At 36.1% G+C, this 22,611-nt stretch overlaps 2 protein-coding genes across 2 annotated transcripts; both read left to right on the top strand.

Annotated features, from left to right (window-relative positions):
* Positions 1–813: 813 nt before the first annotated feature.
* Positions 814–2,973, top strand: LOC149233272 (putative anthocyanidin reductase). Its single transcript, XM_089376701.1, has 5 exons — positions 814–1,047; positions 1,257–1,426; positions 1,748–1,948; positions 2,245–2,618; positions 2,705–2,973. Exons 1-5 carry the CDS (start codon positions 906–908, stop codon positions 2,844–2,846), a joined length of 1,029 nt encoding a protein of 342 aa, XP_089232827.1. The 5' UTR covers positions 814–905; the 3' UTR covers positions 2,847–2,973.
* Positions 2,974–3,869: 896 nt separating this feature from the next.
* On the top strand, positions 3,870–21,374 carry LOC149233271 (mitogen-activated protein kinase 10-like). The gene is made up of 6 exons (XM_089382142.1): positions 3,870–3,937; positions 6,003–6,408; positions 7,426–7,553; positions 7,720–7,779; positions 18,243–18,411; positions 21,274–21,374. The coding sequence occupies exons 1-6, from the start codon at positions 3,914–3,916 to the stop codon at positions 21,372–21,374; spliced, it is 888 nt and encodes a 295-aa protein (XP_089238268.1). The 5' UTR covers positions 3,870–3,913.
* The last annotated feature ends 1,237 nt before the right edge of the window (positions 21,375–22,611 follow it).

The raw sequence follows: 22,611 nt of genomic DNA, 5'->3' as shown, positions 1-22,611 counted from the left end.
TCCTTATAATAGAATCTTTTGATAAGGGAATATAGATACAACCAATAAATAATTGTAATATGTGGGAAATAAATTTTAGTAATTATTTTATGTACTATTTGTTTTTTATATTTGTCCTCATAATAGAATCTTTTGATACTATTGATGAAAGTAACAACCATTTTAATAATTATTTTATGTACTATTTGTCTTTTATACTTGTCCTTATAATAGAATCTTTTGATAAGGGAATATAGATACAACCAATAAATATTTGTAATATGTGGGAAAATAAATTTTAGTAATTATTTTATGTACTATTTGTCTTTTATACTTGTCCTCATAATAAAATCTTTTGATACTATTGATGAAAGTAACAACCTAACGATCATGGCATAGTTTGAAAATGCAATTCTAGTTGATATGAATGATGGGTTCAAATATAAAATGGATTCAAGATGACTCCTGGTTTGAAAATGCAATTCCAGTTGGTAAGAATGATGGATTCAAACATAAAATGGATTCAAGATGGTTGTTGAGCCTAATTCCTAATTAATAATTATTGGATTTACTTGTTTCGAGGAAGTTTCATTTTAAAGATGAGAAGAACGGTGATAAAAGCTAAGAAAAGAACATCAAAGATAAAGTAACATAAAATAAAATCACATAATATGTTAAGCTGATCCAGGTACCCAGTGGTAGTAAAGATGGTCGACGTAACAAATGGTTTCACCCCCAACTAAATGTCGGACATATCCAACTGCCTGACAAATGCATATCTGCCATTCTAACATCACAAGAGTATCACATTCAAATAGGGACTTACTTATATAAAACGCATTCTCGACACATTCACAGAGCATATAGTTATCTCTCGTCTTTTCCAGTCGCTTAATCTTCAAGCCGCTCCAGGTGTCAACGCGAAAATGACAACAACCGTTGGCAATGGCAGAGAGTATAAGGAAACCACCTTCTGCGTGACGGGAGCGACAGGCTTTATGGCTTCATGGCTCGTCAAACGGTTACTCGACAAAGGTTACACTGTCCACGCAACGGTGCGCGACCCAGGTTCGAATCTCGTCCCCTTATCCAAAAAGCTTTATTCCTTCTATATATTGTTGGGTTGGGCACCCAGGTTCGAATCTCGTCCTCTTGTTCAAAAAGATTTATTCCTTTAGTATTTCTCGAAAATTAAAGCGATCTTCGTAGACTCAAAAGAAATCAAAGCCCTTAAACCAAATTCACTAATTAATCAAAACCCTTGGATGGACCCACAGGGAACGAAGTGAAGGTGCGCCCTCTGCTGGACATTTCTGGAGCTGCAGAGAGGCTCAAGCTCTTTAAAGCGGATCTGTCGGAAGACGGCAGTTTCGACGCCGCCGTTGCCGGCTGCCAGGGCGTTTTTCATGTCGCCACTCCGAACGATTTCGCACCCAAAGATCCCGAGGTAAGTAACTAATGTTTGGATTAGTCTTAAATGAAAATTTTTTTTGGAGTAAAAGAAAATTGTGGCCCAATTTTGCACTCAAAGTATTAGTCTTTAATGCGATTTGGAGTAAAAAAAATTGTGGCTAAATTTTGATTTGTGTGATTTAAATAAGTTTTTGATTCGTGTGATTTAAATAAATTTTTTAATTATATATAGAAATTCTAACTCTCTCAGCGCATTAAAAACTATAGAGAGTTCGAAAAATGCAAAGAGACCGATTCTTTAGAGTTCAAGAGTTCTAGATTTCGATTTCTAAGTTTCGACTGTCAAACTTTTCAGAATGATGTAATCAAGCCAGCGATCAACGGAACCCTTGATGTTCTGAAGTCTTGCACGAAGGCCCAAACCGTGAAACGCGTGGTGGTCACATCGTCCGCGGCTACGGTTTCCATAAACGAATCAACGGAGCAGAATCAGCAGATGGACGAATCTTGCTGGACAGACCTCGATTTCCTCCGAACTAAAAAGCCCTTCGGCTGGGTACTTAACTATAAGCGTAGTCTACTGAAGTAGAGGAGTTGTTTGGAAAGTTATGGGAATTCCAGTTATATTTAGAGAATATTTGGCAAATATTTTTGTTTTCAAACTTCAAAATTTTAGGTGTTTTTGACGTTTTTTATGGTGTTGAATCCATTTCCACCATCAAAAATACAATTCAAACATTCCCTTTACAAGATTTTTTGAAATTTTTTTATCCAAAAAATTTAAAATATTCTGAAATTTCAGAGTTGTTTCTTACTTGACAAAATAGTCCCTTGTGTTTTTAAATTTTGCAGGCATATGCAGTTTCCAAGACGCTGGCAGAGCAAGCAGCGCTGCAATACGGGAAAGAACAGGGGCTGGATGTCGTAACCATCATCCCGGTGTTGCTGGTGGGGCCCTCCATCCTTCCCGACGTGCCGTCCACCGTCCAGATGGCGCTCTCCCTGCTTACTGGCAATCCCCGTATGTTGCAGTTTATTAAGGGCAGCCAGTTGTTGTCCGGCTCCGTATCAATGGTACACGTGGACGACGTCTGTAGTTCTCATATTTTCTTGATGGACAACCCCTCTGCAAAGGGTCGCTACATCTGCTGCCCCATCAACACCTCCGTCCCACAGCTGGCAGACTACTTATCCAAACGCTATCCGCAGTACAATGTCCCGACTGAGTAAGTATATCTGTATAGTATTTGCCCTTTTTTCGTATCTGTTTGCGTACGTATATACGAGTATGAATGCTTGTGTGTGCGCGCAGGTTCGAGGGTGTGCCACAAACCCAGAAGTTGAACCTGTCGTCGAAGAAATTGGTGGAGAGCGGTTTCTCCTTCAAATTTGGCATCGACGAAATCTACGATGACGCTGTAGAATCCGCGAAGGCGAAGGGATTGCTTGCTTAACTACTCTACGAATAACAAAACAGAGCTGTTTTCTTCCCATGGAAATAATACCACGCGCTGTGTGTTTGTTGGTATTCGTAATAAAAAATGTTTATTTAACTTTTTAAGTCGTGACAGGTTATTAAAATATGTTTTAAGTCGCGACATGTTATGATATTGTAGTAAAATTTATTTACAAATTAAAAATCTCTATGATAAAGTGGTGGTGAGTCTCATGATCATCTCTTTACATGTTTTTTTAAAATGAATGTATTTTTAATCCATATCTTAACTTTTTTTTTTTAATATAATTATCAATAATAATAATATAAATCAAAATTTATAATTTAGTTATTTTTACGCAAGGCGTTTCCCTTTGAAATGAATTCCCCTAAATGTCTTCCTGTCCTAATCTTAACCGTTAGATCTATTGTTAGACGATTCAACAATTCTCTGCCGTCCAAAAATCTATTAAAAAACAGTTATTAGTTAAAAAATTAATTAAACCTAGCGCAGCCCGTCCGTCTACCTAGCCAGTCTGTCCTTTGCTGCACGAGCTTTTTCTGCAGGAGGATGAGGAGGGTCGGACATTCTCGACTACCCGTCTGTTTAAGACCCTCAGTTCCCAAACCCCAATGTGGATTTCTTTTCAATATTTCCCCTGCGATCGAGTACATTGAAGATCAGTGAGTGACGGGCAGTACAGGGGCTGAAAGGACAATTTTCCTGCTTTTTCTTGTTTTTCTGGCAATGCAGATATTAGGCACTCGCAGGCCTTGCAGGCCATGGGCTTGTGTTGTTTCTCTATGACTGAGCGCAGGAGAGTAGATCTACAATTGTTTATTAATGGCAGGATCAAGATAAACAGTGGGTTTTTTATCAGAAGCAGAGGCAGATGGGTCAAATGTGGCTGACGTACAGACCAAGCTGAGAAAAGGCTGATTTTTTCCTCTCATTTGAAGCACTGCCCATGTGAAAAGATTTGGTATTTGCGGTTCCAAGAAGGTTCACAGATAGTTGAGGCATTGGCCTTGTATTAGGACATAAGAATACAACGTGGATCTAAAAGTGAACAGAGACAAAGAACTATGCAGCAAGATGAGAGAAGAAAAGTAAGTACATTGGTCTGGGGTTGATCTTAATATCTGTGATTCGATTACTGCAAGACATGCTGCGTTTTCTTTTCGTACTGCCCTTTATGAAATTTGGGTTTGTTTAAGTGTGTCGTAGGGGATTCTTATAAGCTGGATGTTCTGTAGCAGATGGAGAATATAGTGTCACATTGCCAGAATTATCCTTTGGCATTAGGGCCCATGTTGTTTTTGTTTCTGTGTTAAAAATTTAACAGGATGTGAAACAAATCTAGGTCCCGCCCCCTGCCATTGGGCTCCTTTAGTACTGAGGTACACCCCCATTTCATGTTGGGTAAGACCATGTTCTGCATGTGGATTGATATTCCGATACTCTAAAATTGAAATGACTCCATGGAATAGCAAGGGGTGGGTATCGGTATATTGTTGATATCGATTAACCTTATTTGTTAAAAATGTCATGAAATCTCTTGAGGTCAGACTTGTGGACCCTTTTTTGCTTGTGGTTGTCTTACCTGACTAGAAGGTAAGGTTATCACTTACCTTTCACCTATCATTAATGATTGCGACTTTCCCTTTAATCTGAAGGGCTCCTTGTTGTGTAACTCATCAAAATTTGTTTTCATTCACAGGGCTACTGGAATTGATGAACCAACCAATAAGAATAAAAAGCTTGACACTGAATATGCATTGCCCTTCTTTGATCAAAAAAATATTATCATAGTTTTCCCTTTTAAAGAGGAAATTAACTGAAGCCATACTATGGAATGGCCTTTCAAGCATCACGGCCCTTTTTAGTTGGGAGGTGTTTTTTGTCATGTTTGGCATCTAATAACTGTAACGGTTTTAGAATATTATGTTTCGGACTCCCTTCCGTTTCTTGACCTAAAGCATTTCCCTTTAGAACATGCCACATTGTGAAGGTTCACATTTCCTTCTTTGCATCCATTCAAATTATACAAGGAAAGCCATGCATTTAGTCTTGAAATCTCTTCATCAATTACGTCATTTAAATCACGAATTTGATCACAAAGATCTATGCGCTATAACAGACTGTATAGAGATATGGACATCTGGACATGCGTTGACCTAAAGAATCCAACTTATTGTGGTCGTTTTTTATTTTACCTAGGTGATTGATGCATTGGACCTTTTCATTGACTGTCAATTCATGGGTGTTCACCTTCACAATCTTAGGCAAAATATTATTTTCCTCCAGTGATGCTTCACATGCCTCTTTGAAGAACACTAAATTTTCACCCAAATGTTAGGGAATTCTGCTTTCTGCTGTTTTGAGGCAAGGATAGTTCCATCGTCTCATATTTTGCATGTTTAGTTCCTTATAGGCTTAAATTGATCCCACTTTTTTGGTTTGATACTGTATTCGAACAAAGGATGGCAAATCTTTCTCATTCAATTTGTTTTTAAAATTTTAGCTGAACATCCTACTTTGCCATGAAGATAAATCAGTTCGGGCAATACTTTGAAGTTTGGTTCAGGTCTCCGTTTAAAATTTTAACTGAACATCCTACTTTGCCATGAAGATAAATCAGTTTGGGTAATACTTTGAAGTTTGGTTCAGGCCTTCGTTCAAATTTTTAGTTATAGTTGTACCTTTTCTAAATGAGGTCATAGGCATTAAGTCATGTGTGGTACTGATAATGCTTTTCTTGATGTTCAATTGGAAAATAATTTATTTGTCGGTGTCCCAATAATGAAATAGCTCATAATTGTGAATTACATAGGCTTGTTCAAACCCAATGTTCCTACTCTTGTATATGTTTTAGCTGCTAGTGTTCAATGAAGCAACCTTTGGCATTGTCACTACTCACAGTAGTTCAATTTCGATACCGTTTTCATGCTTTTGAGGGAATGTTGTTAGCTTTCTTTCATCTGGGAGAAAATATGGCCATGGAAATTTCAGGCCTAGATCATACCTGTTATTTTTCTCTGCTTAATATTTTTCTTGCTGTTAGATCTTATTATCCACTTCTTACTCAAATATTCAGGTTTCTATCACAGATCACATTTTATGAAGATGATGTAAGGTTTAAAATCTGATTGTGATGCAATTCACCTGATGCAGACCCCTACAGAGGTTGAGTTTTTCACTGAATATGGTGAAGCAAGTCGCTACAAGATTCAGGAGGTTATAGGAAAAGGGAGCTACGGTGTTGTATGCTCTGCAATTGATACTCACACTGGGGAGAAAGTTGCAATAAAAAAAAATGATATCTTTGAACATATTTCTGATGCAACCCGGATTTTACGTGAAATTAAGCTTCTGAGGCTGCTGCGGCATCCTGATATTGTCGAAATCAAGCACATTATGTTACCGCCCTCTAGGCGGGAATTCAAAGACATTTATGTGGTATTTGAACTTATGGAATCAGATCTACACCAGGTTATTAAGGCAAATGATGACTTGACGTCTGAACATTATCAATTTTTCTTGTACCAGCTTCTACAAGCTATGAAGTACATACATACTGGTAGCTTTCTTTTGCTAATATTCTTATTTCTAAATAAGTTTAAACTTTAAACCTGGGAAAGGGTGTATGCATGCTCATTCCTGACTATATTCACTAGATATATGGGTTGTTTATGTGAGTAGGCAATATTCGGTTACTGTTCTGTTAAGATTGTGATTTTTGCTTTTATGTTGCAGGGGTTTTGTCTAATTTTAATTTATTCTCACTATTTTTTAACGCATAATTACTGTGTGAAAATTAATATGTATGTATAGCGGCTAGCCTATTTCCTTTTTGCCTTCCTCCAGTTTTATAGATAAAACAATATGAACCATGAGATCATTCTGTATGCTCTTTTCTTTCTATGTATTTCTGCATTACAGATGTATTGACAATCCAAGTGCAATATACAAGTTATTAAACAATAATTATTTTAATCATTTTCTGGCACATCAACTATTTATACTCTTCATTGAAGTCCTTATTTATTTCACCATGGTAATGTCCATTATAGGCATAGGGGGGCCATTGTTGTTTTTTAATTGTTCACAAGTCTAAGGATCAATTTTTTGACCACAATTTGGCATATGTGGCCCGTTAACCCTCAAACCAGTTTAGTTTGATTCAGTGATTAGAAATCAATCCTTCAGAATAATGGTTCAATCTTCAAATGCTCAAATTTTCATCTGTAACTGCAAGAGTTAGTCAATTTGAGGATTCACAATTTTGATCTCTGTATTTGCCCCATGCATTTTATTTACAAATCATTTCAAGAAGTTGCACATTGCAATTGTGCTTTATTCACTTCCAAAAATATATATTTTAGTGTTTTGTGAAGTGCATATGCTTCTTTCTCGTTTGTGTACTAAAGGGTATCTGGTTTAGGACATCGATCCTGTTCAAATATTACTGTTAAGTTTTAACTGCGTTTTTAAGAATCTATTGTGACTGTGAAGCACCTTCCCATTTCAAGGAACTTAGTATGGAAGAAGAAATGTGAATTATATTCTCTAATTTGTCAACTTTATGTTCTTGTAGCAAATGTGTATCATCGGGATTTGAAACCGAAGAATGTTTTGGCAAATGTTGATTGCAAGCTAAAAATATGTGACTTTGGCTTAGCAAGAGTTGCCTTCAATGACATGCCCACAACAATCTTTTGGACAGTATACTATTTTAAATCTATATTATACAGATCCAAATCTAATAAATTGCTATATTGTTATATCTGGTTTGACAGGGTTTCTGTTGAATTCTCTGTTTGATTTTGATTGTTGCACTTTAGTTAGTAAATTTCCCATTTTTAAGATGTATATATTTGATGAAGTGCAGGACTATGTTGCCATAAGATGGTATAGGGCTCCAGAGCTGTGTGGATCCTTTTTCTCCAAGGTATAATTTTTTTAAAGGATTCATTGTTAGATCTATTTTAACAATAATTGCATTCTACTTAGTCTGTTGTGACTAACTATTCTTAGATGTATAACATTCTTCTCATCTTCTTGCTTCTCTAGATGTTATGGAACTAGGTGTTTGCTTGGTATTAGTGTGTTGATTTCAGTGTTGCGAAAATCACGATAACATAAAAAATCGTGATTTTTTCATTTTCCCGATAATATTGCGCGATTAATTCAGTGATTTTTTCATTTTGAAAAAATCGCAATTTTTTGGTAAAAAATCATGAATTTTTGGGAAAAAGAATACAAAGCTTTTTCAAGTCTGGAAATGTATGTACTATTATTTTTAGCTCATTATATAACTCATAAACCATTTCAGAATCTGTTCGAATGCAATCAATAATGTCTATGACAGATTTGGACATCTCAATATGCTGAAGTTGTATCATGTTCTTTTGACAATAAAAATCAGATGAAATAGTATTTGAGAATTCATTGAGATCGGTATGCAAAGAATTTTGCATGCTACTTGTTTCTTTTGTTGAAGGATCTCCACATCTTACAAAACTTCTTTTCACATTCAAGTAAAATGACAGATCACTGGATACAAACATAGAGTTGAACAATTTACGATTCCTGTGCAACAAGATTTCTCCCTCTTTGAGCTAGCCAGGAGTATTCTTATTAAATTTATAGTCTTGCATGGCTTTTTCCACCCTTTGAAATTATTAAGCTGATCTACTTTCAACCTTGGAATTCTGTGTGGTATCTCTCTCATAAATTCTCAAATTAAAACAGGTCCTTCTAAATTCCTCCTCATGGCTTTACAATTCCTGCGCAACAAGATTTCTCCCTCTTTGAGCTGGCCAGGAGTATTCTTATTAAATTTATAGCCTTGCATGGCTTTTTCCACCCTTTGAAATTATTAAGCTGATCTACTTTCAACCTTGGAATTCTATGTGGTATCTCTCTCATAAATTCTCAAATTAAAACAGGTCCTTCTAAAAAAGCTTACATGATTGGACTGTAACCCATAGTAATGTTGGGGAATACTGGGCCTCTGAAATGCCTCTGAAATTAGGGGATTGAAACAAGACAAATGAACTTTAGATAAAAGACTTCCTAAAGATCATTGCAATTTGATTGGACCAATTTTTGAAGCTTGACGTCCACTCCCCTTCAGCTAAGTTCAGTGAATTTGTGTTTAGGTCTGATCCTTCTATTCCTCCTCTATTGCAATATTAGCCAATAGGTCTGCTACCATATTTCCTTATCTCTTTACATACTGGAAGTTGACCTCCTTAAACTTTCTAATTGCTTCCCTTGGCCAAGTGAGTTGTACTTTTGAATCCAATGCAAGATTTTTGTTTTGGTTTAAATTTTTAAAACAAATTGTAACATTTCGCTAGAACATGATCACATGCAAACCCAAATGCATCTTGTGAATTCATGAAGTACCAGGGCCTTTGTGAAGGTACTGTGGACCACTACCAGATGAGTTTCCTTGACTGTGTGATGGAATTTTATTTTTTACAAGCTATTCCTGTCTGGAAAACACTTGCAATTCACAATAATTAGGAATTCTATACAAAAGATGATAGGGAAGGTTGGAATCACATTCTCCACACTGCATTATTCATTGTCTGAATAGGCTTATGAATACAAAATACCATTGCATTGCTCTTGCACTACTTAAGGTCCTCTTTCCATTTCTCATCCGATTTCCTTCAAGAATGTTGTACAGACAGTGTGACTCATCCACTGGTGGAGACTTCATTAAAGTAGGCACTCGAAATCCGTGTTTTTGATAACTAGATATGGATAGATAAAGAAGAAAGTTGGCCATCTAGCATGAGAACTATACTGCAATAGTAACTGTCCTGCTGGCAACAATGCATGAAAATTTATAAGCCCCTATTGATGGCCTAATTAAAAAGCAAATAAATCTGGAACATAGATGTAGATGGAACAGAGTCAACATGTTAATCGCAATAAAGATAGAAGCCCCCTTATATATCATAACTGCGTGCAAGGGGAGAGAAAAATCCCAATGTCCAATGCGCTGAAACACAGACTTAGAGGCTTTGGCCATTTGCAATAAGGCCCATTCTGTGGCATGGTACGAGGCTTACAGGAAAGTCTATTTTTGTTTTCTGTATTTCATCTTTTTCACACACTATCCTTTTGTCTTCCAATTCTGATTTATAGCCTGTTACATCCAAGTACAAGTTAGTTTTAAAAAACTGAGGTGCATGGCAGGTGCATGGAGTACTATAGCATTTTATTTAACAAATGTTTAAAAAAATACTATAGCAACTTTTTATCCTGTTCATGGAAAAATATCTGGACAAAACCAAAAAACATCATCAAAATAAGTGGGTTACTCAAAAACGTTACAGCAGCAGCTTGAATCCACATTTTCTACGACCCTGTACCCTTTCCCTTGTTTGATCAAGTTAACAGATTATTATTCCCTTACAAATGGACTTTTTGTGATCCATTGTGTAAACAATGATCTGCTTGTTATAATCTAGACAAGTATTTTTTTTACAAAATCTTTGGTCAATCTTTTTTATTTTTAATGTGGTATATGATGCATTTTCAACAGTTAAAAAAATGGTGTAGCCAATTCGAGAAAGTAGATAACCCTTCATTACTGTCTTACTGTGCACAAGTTCTACTGTTTTAACTGAATGATTACATCGCTATACTTGCTGGTGTAAAAGCCAAGGTTGTATCATATCACTTGATAAGATGTTCGAGGTAGCCAGTTGGAGGAAATGGATGGCTCTTGAAGGCTTTTTTACTGTGGACCAATGCTGCTGTTTTAAATTGAAACGTTACACTGTTTACTTATTGGTGCAAGGCTGCATCAGATTTATCTGTTTGTTTTTAGTGAGCATCATATTGGAACTCAGAAAAAATTATATATGCATTAAACAAATTAGGTACATCTAACCAAATGTATAAGAAAATGGAAATGAAGTCCATGGTAGACTCTCCTCCAAAAGTTCTCTGTTTTGGTGCTGTTACATCCAAAGTGCTTATTGATGGTCAAGAAAGGCATATTTAAGCAAAGAATAGGGTAGTTTTATAGAATCTTCCAAAAACTCTATGCTTTGAACCAACTCTATCAAATACAGATATGCTACCTTAACACTTAGAAACAAACATCAAAAGTTGTCTTCTATAATATATGCATAGTGCCTAGTCCTCTCAAAGTTGTATCATATTTCAAGGAACCTATTTGGGAAACCCTGTCCTTGATCAAACTCATTAGATCTACCTAATTAATATGTGGAATACAAAGCTTTTTCAAGTATGGAAATGTATGTACTATTCTTTTTAACTCATTATCTAACTCATAAACCATTTCAAAATCCATTCGAATGCAATCAATAATGTCTATGACAGATTTGGACATCTCAATATGATGAAGTTGTATCATGTTCTTTTGGCAATAAAAATTAGATGAAATAGTATTTAGAATTCATTGAGATCGGTATATAAAGAATTTTGCATGCTACTTGTTTCTTTTGCTTAAGGATCTCCACATCTTACAAAAATTCTTTTCACATTCAAGTAAAATGACAGATCGCTAGATACAAACATAGAGTTGAACAATAAAGAGACTTTCTTAGTTCTTGACTGAAGTGCATTTTGCAGATTATCCTGTGTTTTCATGTCAATGTTGTCAGGTACCCCACCCAGAACAGTCTCAGACTTGAACCTTGGAATATCTGATATACCAACACTTTTGGAGAGCTTTGGACCATTATTTTCAGGTTGATTATCCTGGTGCTTATAAAAATACTCCATTATATTCAAAAAAGTTGAATTCACTTTCAAAGAAGGATCTGTAAATTTAATCAATTTGCAGTCGTCTTCATCTTGTATATTTTTTTGAAGAGAAAAACAACTATGATTGTTGCAGTGCCCTCCCTGTGAGTGATGGAAATCCAAATAAATCCATTCACTTGCAGATGTAGAATGCTCCTTTTGTTGATGGAGAACCATTTTTGTAACAGATAAGGCTATAAGTTATTTTTTAGCATCATAAAACACGGGAGTTGGTAATGACTTGTAGGTGTTGTCAGTTAAGCTTAGCTTAGGTACAACTACTAGTTCATCAAAAGATCCATGTGATATTAATTTGGACTCATCTGATTTTTCCATAGTAACATCTATTGTTTCCATCAATTCTTAGAAGATTTCAAATGTTCCTAAACGTAGATAGCATGCATTATCTTATCTTGTGAAGATAAGAAAAAAAAGCTCGTGTACATGATTGGCAGACCAAAACTGGAAAATAGAAAACACAATAAACATATGACCATATGACCATATTACCATATTACCATATTCTCGAGTTGAATTTCAATAACAGAAATGTATAATTTGGCACCCAACACAGCGTATGCTATTAAGAAGAGTACTTGCATAATTGAACCGGGATTGGTCTGGAGAAAAGGCAACCAATGCCGACATGGAAACTTTGAGGCAATGCTGCATGGAAATATGGAATGAATTTTGAAATACGCTGGAAAGTGTTATGAACTCAGAGTTCCACCAACTCAAGTAAGTATTCAAGAAGGAACTCTAACCAGAGGCACATGTAGCAGATTAAGCATACAAAGAACTCTGCCAAAAACCTAGGCCTTGATCTTTCTCGTTATCATAACTTCAACCTTGAGTAACCATACCTAAAACACGTTTTTAGCTAGCAGAAGAAGGTGAATATCAACAGAACTTGAACTACTCCCCCGAAACGTCACTGCAAAAGTTACCTATGTGCTACTACACCATTTGGCATTAACCCAATGGAATGTTGGAGGTACCAATTGACACCTTGATATCAAACCGGTAAAGATGCCCATCATCAAAAGGGCAGGTAGCTCACTGGTAGAGCAGGTCCTGCATTAAATTCCTAGCCAGCCCAATTTTCACCAGAATGAGTTTGTAGACAATGCAATAGAAGCACAGAAGACAAAGAACACTCTGCATTGAGGCCACATTCACAAAACTACTCACATCAACCACAAAAATAGCTAACAACCACTTTAGACCACAACAACTGCAATGAGGCCAGTTCATCCCCTTACAAATTACTGAAATTTGATGCTCCATCTACCTTCAAAACTAACAAAAATTATATTCCCACTCCCACTTACAATCGCTTTAATGAAGTGAAGGAAAAATGTCGCTCTTTTTTATCAGAGGCTTCAACTCTGCCTTCTACTCCAAACCTAAGATATATCATTCAGAATGAGCTTTCTTTTGTAAACGAGGATTGGAAGCAAGACAAGGGTTATGCTCCTGTTATGCCATTTATTAATTCCAAGAACACTCTCCCCCAAAAATTCTTGTGTGTAGAGTCATTGGGTTTACTATGGTAATGCCTGTAACATTTTGCAGTCTTTTCTTTGTTGGCCTATGATTTAGTGGTTAAGTAGTTGAGACACAACATCACCTGTTAATGACCCAAAGTCAAATTTAGATCAGAGCCTTAAATTATAAGTTGATTGAATTTTATGATATTTATATGCAATATTAATTCAATAATTAATAAAAAATAGTGTGAGGCACCCTAAATCAACTTCTGTTTATACAACGTTAGAATTTCATTTCTGCTACATATTTGCATCTCATTTAGATTTGCCCATTCCCATGTAGTGATTGTTCCTCAATTTATGCCTTACGGCGTTTCTTTTGCAACATTTGGTGCAAATGCTAGTTATGATTTTATTTAATCTTAGGACTGTGAGATGTATGATGAGATAAGTGTTTTAGTGTCTATTACTGTTTATGACCCATTTAATTTATACGGTTGTGTTAGATTTTATATTAAACCATCACTTGAGTGATATTTAGACCAATGATAGTAAATGGTAACCATTATTTCATTAATAGTCACCATCATTTTATGTTATTTTTTTTTTTTTTTTAATTTAATCAAGTTAAATTTAGATTCAATTAATTAATATGTTGGATACGTTAAATAATATTGTCATTCAAAACTGTAAAATTCCTTAAAATTAGATATCTTTTAAGAAAATGTAACCCTCACAACTCTCTCTCTTCAATCTCCATAAAATTTCATACTAAAACTTCATAAAAACTAAATTCCACACAAATGAATTAATTATATTAATAAATATTTAGATTTATGTCACCAACCATATTTATTAAAATAAAACGTATATTGAATTGAGGCTTCTGTGATCCATAACATTTTTAAGAAGAGTTTCGACGCAAATCACATGTAGAAAACCTTTGTCGAAGCGTTTCAAACCAATTAGTGTGGTTCATTATCAGGACAAGTTGAGAAGTCAGATCATCGCTGCAAAATAAATAGGGAGAGCAGATCTTCCAAACGGCTAAGTTGACCATCAACGGGGCTAGATTTAATAAGTCAAAGGTAATAACTTCTAATAATAGAATAATATTCTAATTTTAGTGAATAATAACTAATTCTAATATATTATATATTAGAATGTTATATTTATTTAATTAAAATATTTTCCTTAGGTTATTAAATTAAATTAATTTGATTCATTTTTTAATTTATTTAATCATATAGATATGTGAAGGGGTTTTATTTTTATTATATATTAGAATGTTATAATATTAATTTTATTTAAATATTGAATTACTTAATTCTAATTTAATTTAATCGATTGAAAAAAAGAGGGGGAGGAGTTATAAATCAGAAAGTCAATCTATTCTTTATTGATTTATTTAATCATTTAAATCACTAGGGATAGTAGAGGGATTTTAATAATAAGGATTTAATGGGATTAATAAGTTATTATTAATTTATATTTATTTATAGTTTATTCATATGATCAAGGAAGAAGCTTAATAACAAAAAATATCAAGAAAATTTTGATAAGGAAATAGTGAAATAGTAATAAAAATTAGAACTAGCGACAGATCTTAAATACAAGAAGGACAAGAACAAGACAATTAATAAAAAAACTTAAACCAAAGGAGAAACCTTAGGAGGATGGAAAGGACAACACTAGGAAAAAAGGGGGAAACCTCGAAAACTAAAAAGGGGGTGGGGGAGGGGGGAAGGGGGAAAGGAAGGTAAGACTAAGAAGAAAGGGTAGGGATCCAGCAACTACTGATTTTCCAGCCGTCATCTCTATTGAGATTGTTAAGCCTTTTTTCAATTTCAATCGCCTCCCTGAATTTATGGTGATGGAACTGCGCAACCTTGGTAATAACCTCGGCCTCCTCATATAAAAACGCATTCTGGACACATTCAAAGGGACTTCCTTATATAAAAACTCATTCTGAACACATTCAAAGGGACCTCCTTATATAAAAACGCATTCTGGACACATTCCAATGGCTTAATCTTCAATCCACTACAGGTGTCACCCGAAAAATGACAACAACAACCAGCGATGGCAGACTCCATAAGGAAAACACAAGCGATGGCATGACGGAAGCATCAAACATTTCCTAGATGACAAGGGTTACACTGTCCATGCAATAGTGCGCCACCCCCGTTTCGAATCTCGTCCTCTTATTCAAAACGTTGTATTCCTTCCGTATATTGTTGGGTTGGGCACTCATGTTCGAAATTCGTCCTCTTATTCAAAAAATAAGGTGAGTAAAATTCATTCTATCTATATATATATATATATTTTTTATTGATATTTTTTTATATTAATATAAATTAAAATAATTAGTTGTTATTAAATATGGAAAAATGAATATTTATTTTAATATTTGAATTTAAATTTTTTAATAATATATAATTAATTATTTTTTATAATTATTTTGACAAAAAAATTATTATTTTAAAAAATTATAATTCGATAGATTTTACTTTATAAAGATTATTTTAGACTTTAAATATTTTTATTATAATTATTGGTTTATTTAGAAAAAAAATTAAAAAATTGTTTAAAAAATCTATAAATACTATGCAATTATTTCTAATTTTAATTTCTTGAAAGTTTTAGATTTAAAAATTAGTTAGATTTGTTGTAAATTAATTATAATTATTAGTAAATTAATAATCTAGAGATAAATTGATAGTAATATGAAATTTTAAAAAATAATAGATTAAATATACAGGTTTTGAATTATTAGGTATAAAAATAAAAATGTATGGTATTACTATAATAATATTAAGAGGAGTGAAATGATAATTTCGACATATAATGATGACGACTATAATGATTAATGTCCACTAAGGTTGATATGGTCTATCAGATGTTAAGAAGATAATAGATTAAATAGGATTCTTTAATATTTTATTTATATATTCAAAAAGAAGTGAGAGAAGGGTTCTCAAATCACCGTAGTTTTGATGAGTTAAAATGTTAAGAAGGTTGTCAAAGGACAATAACTCTAGTGTGTTATCACTCAGGTTGTTCCCCAAAAGATCTTGAGAAAAGGGAATACGGCCGAGGTAACCACTAACCAGTCTTTTAGCTGCAGATTCTAGCCAATCTGCAACCAGAGAGGGCTTTCTCTTTATGATTTAGATTTGTTTTGTTATATGTTAGGCTAGTTATGAAGCACAAGTATTTGTTTGGTGTTTGGAAGGTGACATTCAGTAGAACAGGGCTGCAATATAAGAGAAGTTCAAACCATTGGGTTAATGGAGTCAGTTGAAAATGAACCTCTGGTGTGGTGTTTTAGGCAAAAGGAGGACTACAGAGCAAGATAATTAAACATAGAACAATTTTCAAGCTGGAATAAGATGAAATGAAGTCAGGGAATGAAAGGCAATCAAGAATCTTTCATTATGCTAACAGAGGGAAATTGAATAAACATTACCAAGGAGCAGTTAAGAATTCCTTGATGATATTTAGAGTGAAAGAACCAGGGAGACAAGAGCAGTCAAGAATTCTTGCCTATGTTGGTCCTGTAGAAAACATAAAAATTAATAGGAATTGAACACAGAGTATAGTCAAGTAAATTCTGGGTTATTCTTTTTCCTGCAATTAGAACATGATATATAGATGATAAATAAACATAGGAATAGTAAAACAAGGGTAAAAATACTTATTGATCCATGAAGTAACACGAGAATTCTGCAACATATTCTTCTGCCATTAATTCCACAACCAGAAAGTTCACCAGCAAAGCATTCCAACAATCTTTATTCAGAAAGTTTCTCAAAATTACAGTGCAGGTCCAGAATGATATTCACCAACCAACAACAATACATCTCTTGAGGAGGTATTTATAAAAAAAAGAGTTTACAAAATATCTTATAGACAAAATATCAAGCATTAACTTCATCCATCTACTTCTTTAAAGGCAATAAATGGCATTAGAAATAGAGCGCAATGAATGCAGGAGTAACTTACGTTGTGTTGGCTGCCTTAAGTGGTCTGATATCTTTAACTTTTTGACTCAGTCAGTCGGCTGGTAGCTGTCCCTTTATTCCACGTTCCTGCGTTGTTGTCCTGGCCCTTCCATTTTTGCCCGATTTTTCTTTAATGCGTTTTGGCGTGAATGCCTTCCTTGTTGTCTTCATATTTATGATAGGTGGCACACGCATTAAATTTGATTAAATGCAGACAAACAAAAAAGAATTAGTGCCAACACTACCTTGGTAAAATCTCCAACATGCCCTGCCACCATTGGTCTGTTGGCAACTGGTGTCTTTGTAGTTTTATTAATGTTTCATCAGCTTCAGTATAACTGTAGTAATTGGGCTGGACTTCAAAAATATGTGTCATCTCATGTTCAATGTAGAACAAATTTTCTAATTTGTCATATAAACTCTGTCCAGAGGGAGGTACTGTGTCTTCTGAAATGCTTGATGATGTTGTAATTTGATTGGTAACATAGGTATTTACCCTGTGAGCATACTGTTCATGTGTTAATAGTCTCTGATTGCTGGTCAATAAGCTGGGTAACCCTTTGCTCTGCAACACTGCAAACTTTTCTCTGAAGGCATTTATTTCTGTCTGCATTTCTTGGCACTTTCTTTCCAAAGTTTGCACGAAATTCCTCATGGTCAGCACCTTTTTCACTGTCAAAATTGTACTTGTTCTGTCCTGAATATCTAGAGCTACTAGCTGCTCTATGGTATGAGTATTCAAAAAATGAATCAGTTTATTGGACTGTTCAGGCTTTTTTGCCAATAATGCTTTGGATTTTTGAGTCTCAAATTGAGCTATCCCTATCAATTCAATTTGGTCATGAATAGTCTGTATTGATGTCCATTGATCAGTGATGGACTGGCCAATTTTAGTCCACAAAATTGTTTTGATTTCTACCAGAGTTTTGTGGAGAGTAAGGTCCTTCTCCAAGGCTTTTACCTTATTTTCCAGGGCCTTTACTTCTCTTGTTTTCTCAGCCACAATTATTTTTGATTTATCATAATTCACCTCTATCTTGGCCAGTTTTTCTTTGGCTTCCTTTAGCTCTGCCATTTGGAGTTCTAAAGCCTTTATTTCCTTCATCATCTCTTCCATGCTCAAGCTGGCATCTGGTCCTGCTGTTGTTGCTGTTGTAGTTGTTGCTAAAGTTGAGGTACCTGCTATTGATTCTGGAAGAATGGGAGGGACTGCTGTTGTAGTTGTAGGAGGGGCTATTGTGCTTATTGGAGCTGTTTCTGATGGCTGGGAGGCCAATTCTCCTTGCTTTCGTTGTAATGCTATCTCCAATGCCTTCTCTGTTTCTGGCACTCTCTCATTCATCCTCATTAGCAAACTCACCACGTCCTCCTCTTCTTTCTGCTGTGCAATTTATGTGGTCTGAGGGTGCATTGTAATTGGCAGCTTGAGCTGTTTTCTGAGGGCTGCAATATCTTCTCCTTTCTTTTTTATTAAGGCCTGTATGCCCTTGGGATCCTTGGGATCATGTCCCAGCTCAATAATAATTTCCTCCAAGGATTTGATCCTGTTATCCTTGGCTAATGAGGAGGCCTTTTCCAATTCCAATTGTGCAGAAGTATTATGTAGCGAATTTTGCAATTTGTGAGCCAATAACACTTTGTCTGCCAAGGTAGAGTACACCATTTCTCCGGTTTGTTTATGTAACTCAATCTGGTCCATTGGGTGGATGTCTTTAGAGAGAACTTCCAAATTGGTCCTGATATAATCAACAGCTCATTGTGGCTGCTGCGTTGTAGGCCTGAAGTGACTAAGGGTCATTTTCCCTTCTTGGATATCATAGGCTGCCATTAGCCTTTGTTGATTGGTGGGAGCCATTCTCAGCAATTGATTATAAAGCTGGAACCTTACTGGCTCATTTCTGGCCTTTATTTCAGTGAATTATTTCTTGATATCCGAGCCTTGCTTGCTCTGTTGCTTGGTGGATGTAACCTCCACACCATGCTGCCTCTCTTGCTCTTGCTGATATGAGCTAGTTGATGTTTCCAAAATTGGAGGAGCCTGCTATTCAGTTGTTTCCTCACCCCTTAAGTTGCCTGCTGTCTCTTCTGCCAATTCTTCCTCAGAGTAAGGATTTAACCTTTGCCTCTTTTCCCCTTATTGTTCTGCCGATCCACTTGTAGGTGTCTCTTCCTGCCTGTCCCTTTTCTTGGCTCTTTCCTCATTGAGAGGAGTTTGTAACACGGGGATTTCAGGTACCTTTGTTTGTGTTGAAGGGCCTTGCCCCTTTGATGCATCTCGCTGATCTGCCATTGTTCCCTGCTCTGAATGCAGTACTTCCTTACCTTTGGATGTCCCTACAGGTGGAGTACTCTCTTGGGCAGGTTGTTGAGAAGTTGTAGCAGATGTTGTGCTCACTCCAATGTGTTGAGGCAATGTGAAAGGGACCTGTCCAAAAGAGTCCAGGTCAAGTGTTTTTTCAAGCTCTTTCATTTCTTTTTCTAATTCCTTTTCTTCAGTAAGCTCTTCAACTAGTGTGCCTTCTACCCAGTCCTGTTGATTAGCATATTGTTCAATTTCAGGGATTTTGTGGTGCACATATCCTGTAAGCTTGTTTTTTACTCTTCTAAAACCTATGAAATGTTCAGGGTCATATGGTGACCAATGAAAACTTTGTTTCAGCATAAGTTGATCTCTTAATATCTTATCTGCTTCTTCCCAGGCTTCTTCCCTTTTATTGAAGATAAAAGGGCCTAATTGATGTCTTATCTTGAGCTGTGCTTTTTTCCTAGCACCATAGAAATGAGTTAAGTCTGAACTACTAAATTGCCGGTAGTATTCCCGGGCAAAGAGTCTCATAGGGACATATTTCGGCAGCTTGTAGGGAGTTAATTCACAGCCATAAATCCTGATCACTGTGTGGTTTTGGTAAAAATACCAATCACCAATATTGTATTCCTTTGAGAGATGTAAAATTTTCTGCATTTCGGCAGAGAGCCCTGGTAGGAGGAGTTGTTATCAACAAAGAAGTGGCTGGATATATGAACAGGTCAATGAACTCACAATATGTATATGGGGAGTTGTGGACTTCATGGAATACTGAGGTCCAGAAAATCATAGACCTCCTTTCTCCTTTGAGGTCCAATCTTTTAAGAGGAAGTTGGAAACTATCAGGTTGATAGTACAACAACAAATGATATATGTAGGATGTGTATTTGAACACTCTTTCTCTCTCCAAATTCATGAATTGCTCATGGATTTTATTTGCTATGAAGGTGGCATAATCGTACTTGACAGCAGGGGGCTGTCTTGGAGTGAATATGGACATCAATGCTAAAATAGTTTCATCAATATGCTCACTGGTTTTGACACTCAAAATGTAGGAAATCATATCAGTAATGAGTATACCAGCCTCATTGAACCAGACTTGATTAAAAGGAGGTGGATTCCTGGGCTGGCTCTCTAGTCTCATAAACAATTGAGCTATTCTGGTAATCTCTGAACTGGGCAATTTGGCGGCTTGGTCAAGCAAGGATTTCATGGTGAGAGGAGCCAGAGGCTGAGTGGGCTTAAAGTTCAGCATCTCATTTATGGATTGAGGAGTAATATAGAAAAGTACAGTCCCAGATGGAGCCATAACTGCTCTTTGTGTGGGTTCATAATTTGCACAGCATAAATGGATGAAATCAGGGAGGACATTTACTGAAGGGAGGTAATAGATAGGCATGTTGGATTCCCAAATTCCCATGACATAAGTATTGCTTCTGTAGCTATTCCTAACTTCACAAAAGGCTTGCAGGTGAGGCTTCTCACCCATCATATCCTTAATTTGAAAATCCCTATCTACAAGGGGTATCCATTCCAATTCCTTATGTGGTGCATTTAAGGGGGCAATATTCAAGGCCACTGGAGTTTCCATGCTTCACTGTCTATGTTTATAATTGGAATTTGGGTCTGTGTAACAACATAAAACAGAGCACTGGCACTGGGCTTTTCACAGGAATTTTGCAAACTGAGTTTTATATAGAAATGGCTTCACTGGGTAAAATTCAAAGAAAGACAAAGTCTACAGAGTTTAAGGGAAGCAGTAAAATTGGGAAACTGGATAAACAGGGGAAATGGTGCTTTTTTGCAAGTGAGTTTGACAATTTTAACTCAATATTTGGGCATTTTTGAAGATTTTGCCAGCAGAAATGGGCTTGAATTGCAGCTTAAGGGGCAATTTGCAGAGGAGAACAGAATTCACAGGCTTTCTTTGGGAAAATGGGTCAAACAGTGAATTAAAATGCAGAGATTTGTAGGTAGGAGCGCATTTTAATTCGAATTTTAGTTCTTCAGGTGATTTTAACAGAGAAATTTCGGAAAAACAGGGTTTACGAGTGAATATCGGGTAAATACCTGTTTTACAGGCGTCTGGCATGAACTGTGGGTACAAGACTGAGCTGAGGGGGCCGAGTTTGCAGAGTGAATTCCCCTGGGTGGCGGACTAGAGTGTTGGTGGCAAATTCGTCGTAATTTGCATGCACAGTCTCCGCAAACCAACGAATAGAAATAAACAAAAAACCATCACTTTCACGACTTTTTAACAAAATTTGGGCTTTTTCGGGCTTTTTGGCACTTTTTGGGATGACGTCATCATGACGTAAATTTTTTCATGTAGCGGGGTACGGAAGGTGACGTGGCAGATGACGTGGGTGGATGACATGGCAGACACGACAGACGAAATAGTGACGTGGGCGCTGACGTGGGCGGATGACATGGTCAGCGGGAGGCGGGAGCAGTTTGTGGTTTCTATCGCACCGCCCTTTGTACGATGGTGGTTTCTGGCAGAATGGACGCGATGCAATAGGGTGGCGACACGCGTCCCAGGGTACGGCAGGAAAACCGCTTTTTATCGGGCACTAATCTTTGTACATCGGAGCGGCTCTGATATGGACAAGAGCTGTTGGATGGGGAGGGCCCAATCCGACAGTTGACGGGAAGGTAAGTTGGCGGTGGTTTATAATTTAGAACTCGCGCATCATTTTAATATTTTTTAATGTTTGCAGGGTAGAAACCTTGGTTAACAGGGTTTTATGTGGTTTATGCGGGCGGCTTTGGTTTTTGTGGGTCGGTTATTTAATTAACCAAGAGTTAATTAAATCCCATGGTGTATGCATGCGCGGGGAGGGTTGTTATAAGGTTCCAAATGAACCTATAACTCCCGAAACTTTATGGTGTATGGCTATATTAAGCCGAAGGTTGGGATATTTAGTTTTTTATGGATTTTATGTATTTTTACATAGTATGGGAGGGGAAAAGTTTAAATAGGAGCTATATAATAGAGTTAGGGTGTTAGTATGGTTTTGTAGATTAAAAATGCTAAGTTTATAAAGTAATAACTTAGGTTTATAGGGAAATGAAAGGGAAATGGAGTGATTATTTTACACAAGAAATGTGGCTTGTTTTGACCAGGTAAACACAAAGTTTCACTTAGTATTTCTCATAAAATGAAATGAGTTAGGACCACTGAGCAG

Source organism: Pinus tabuliformis, chromosome J, assembly GCF_031772625.1.
Source record: "Pinus tabuliformis cultivar Carrire ecotype Pingquan chromosome J, CPIR1, whole genome shotgun sequence".
NCBI classification, from domain to species: Eukaryota; Viridiplantae; Streptophyta; class Pinopsida; order Pinales; family Pinaceae; genus Pinus; species Pinus tabuliformis.
This window is presented reverse-complemented; position numbering and strand designations above follow the sequence as displayed.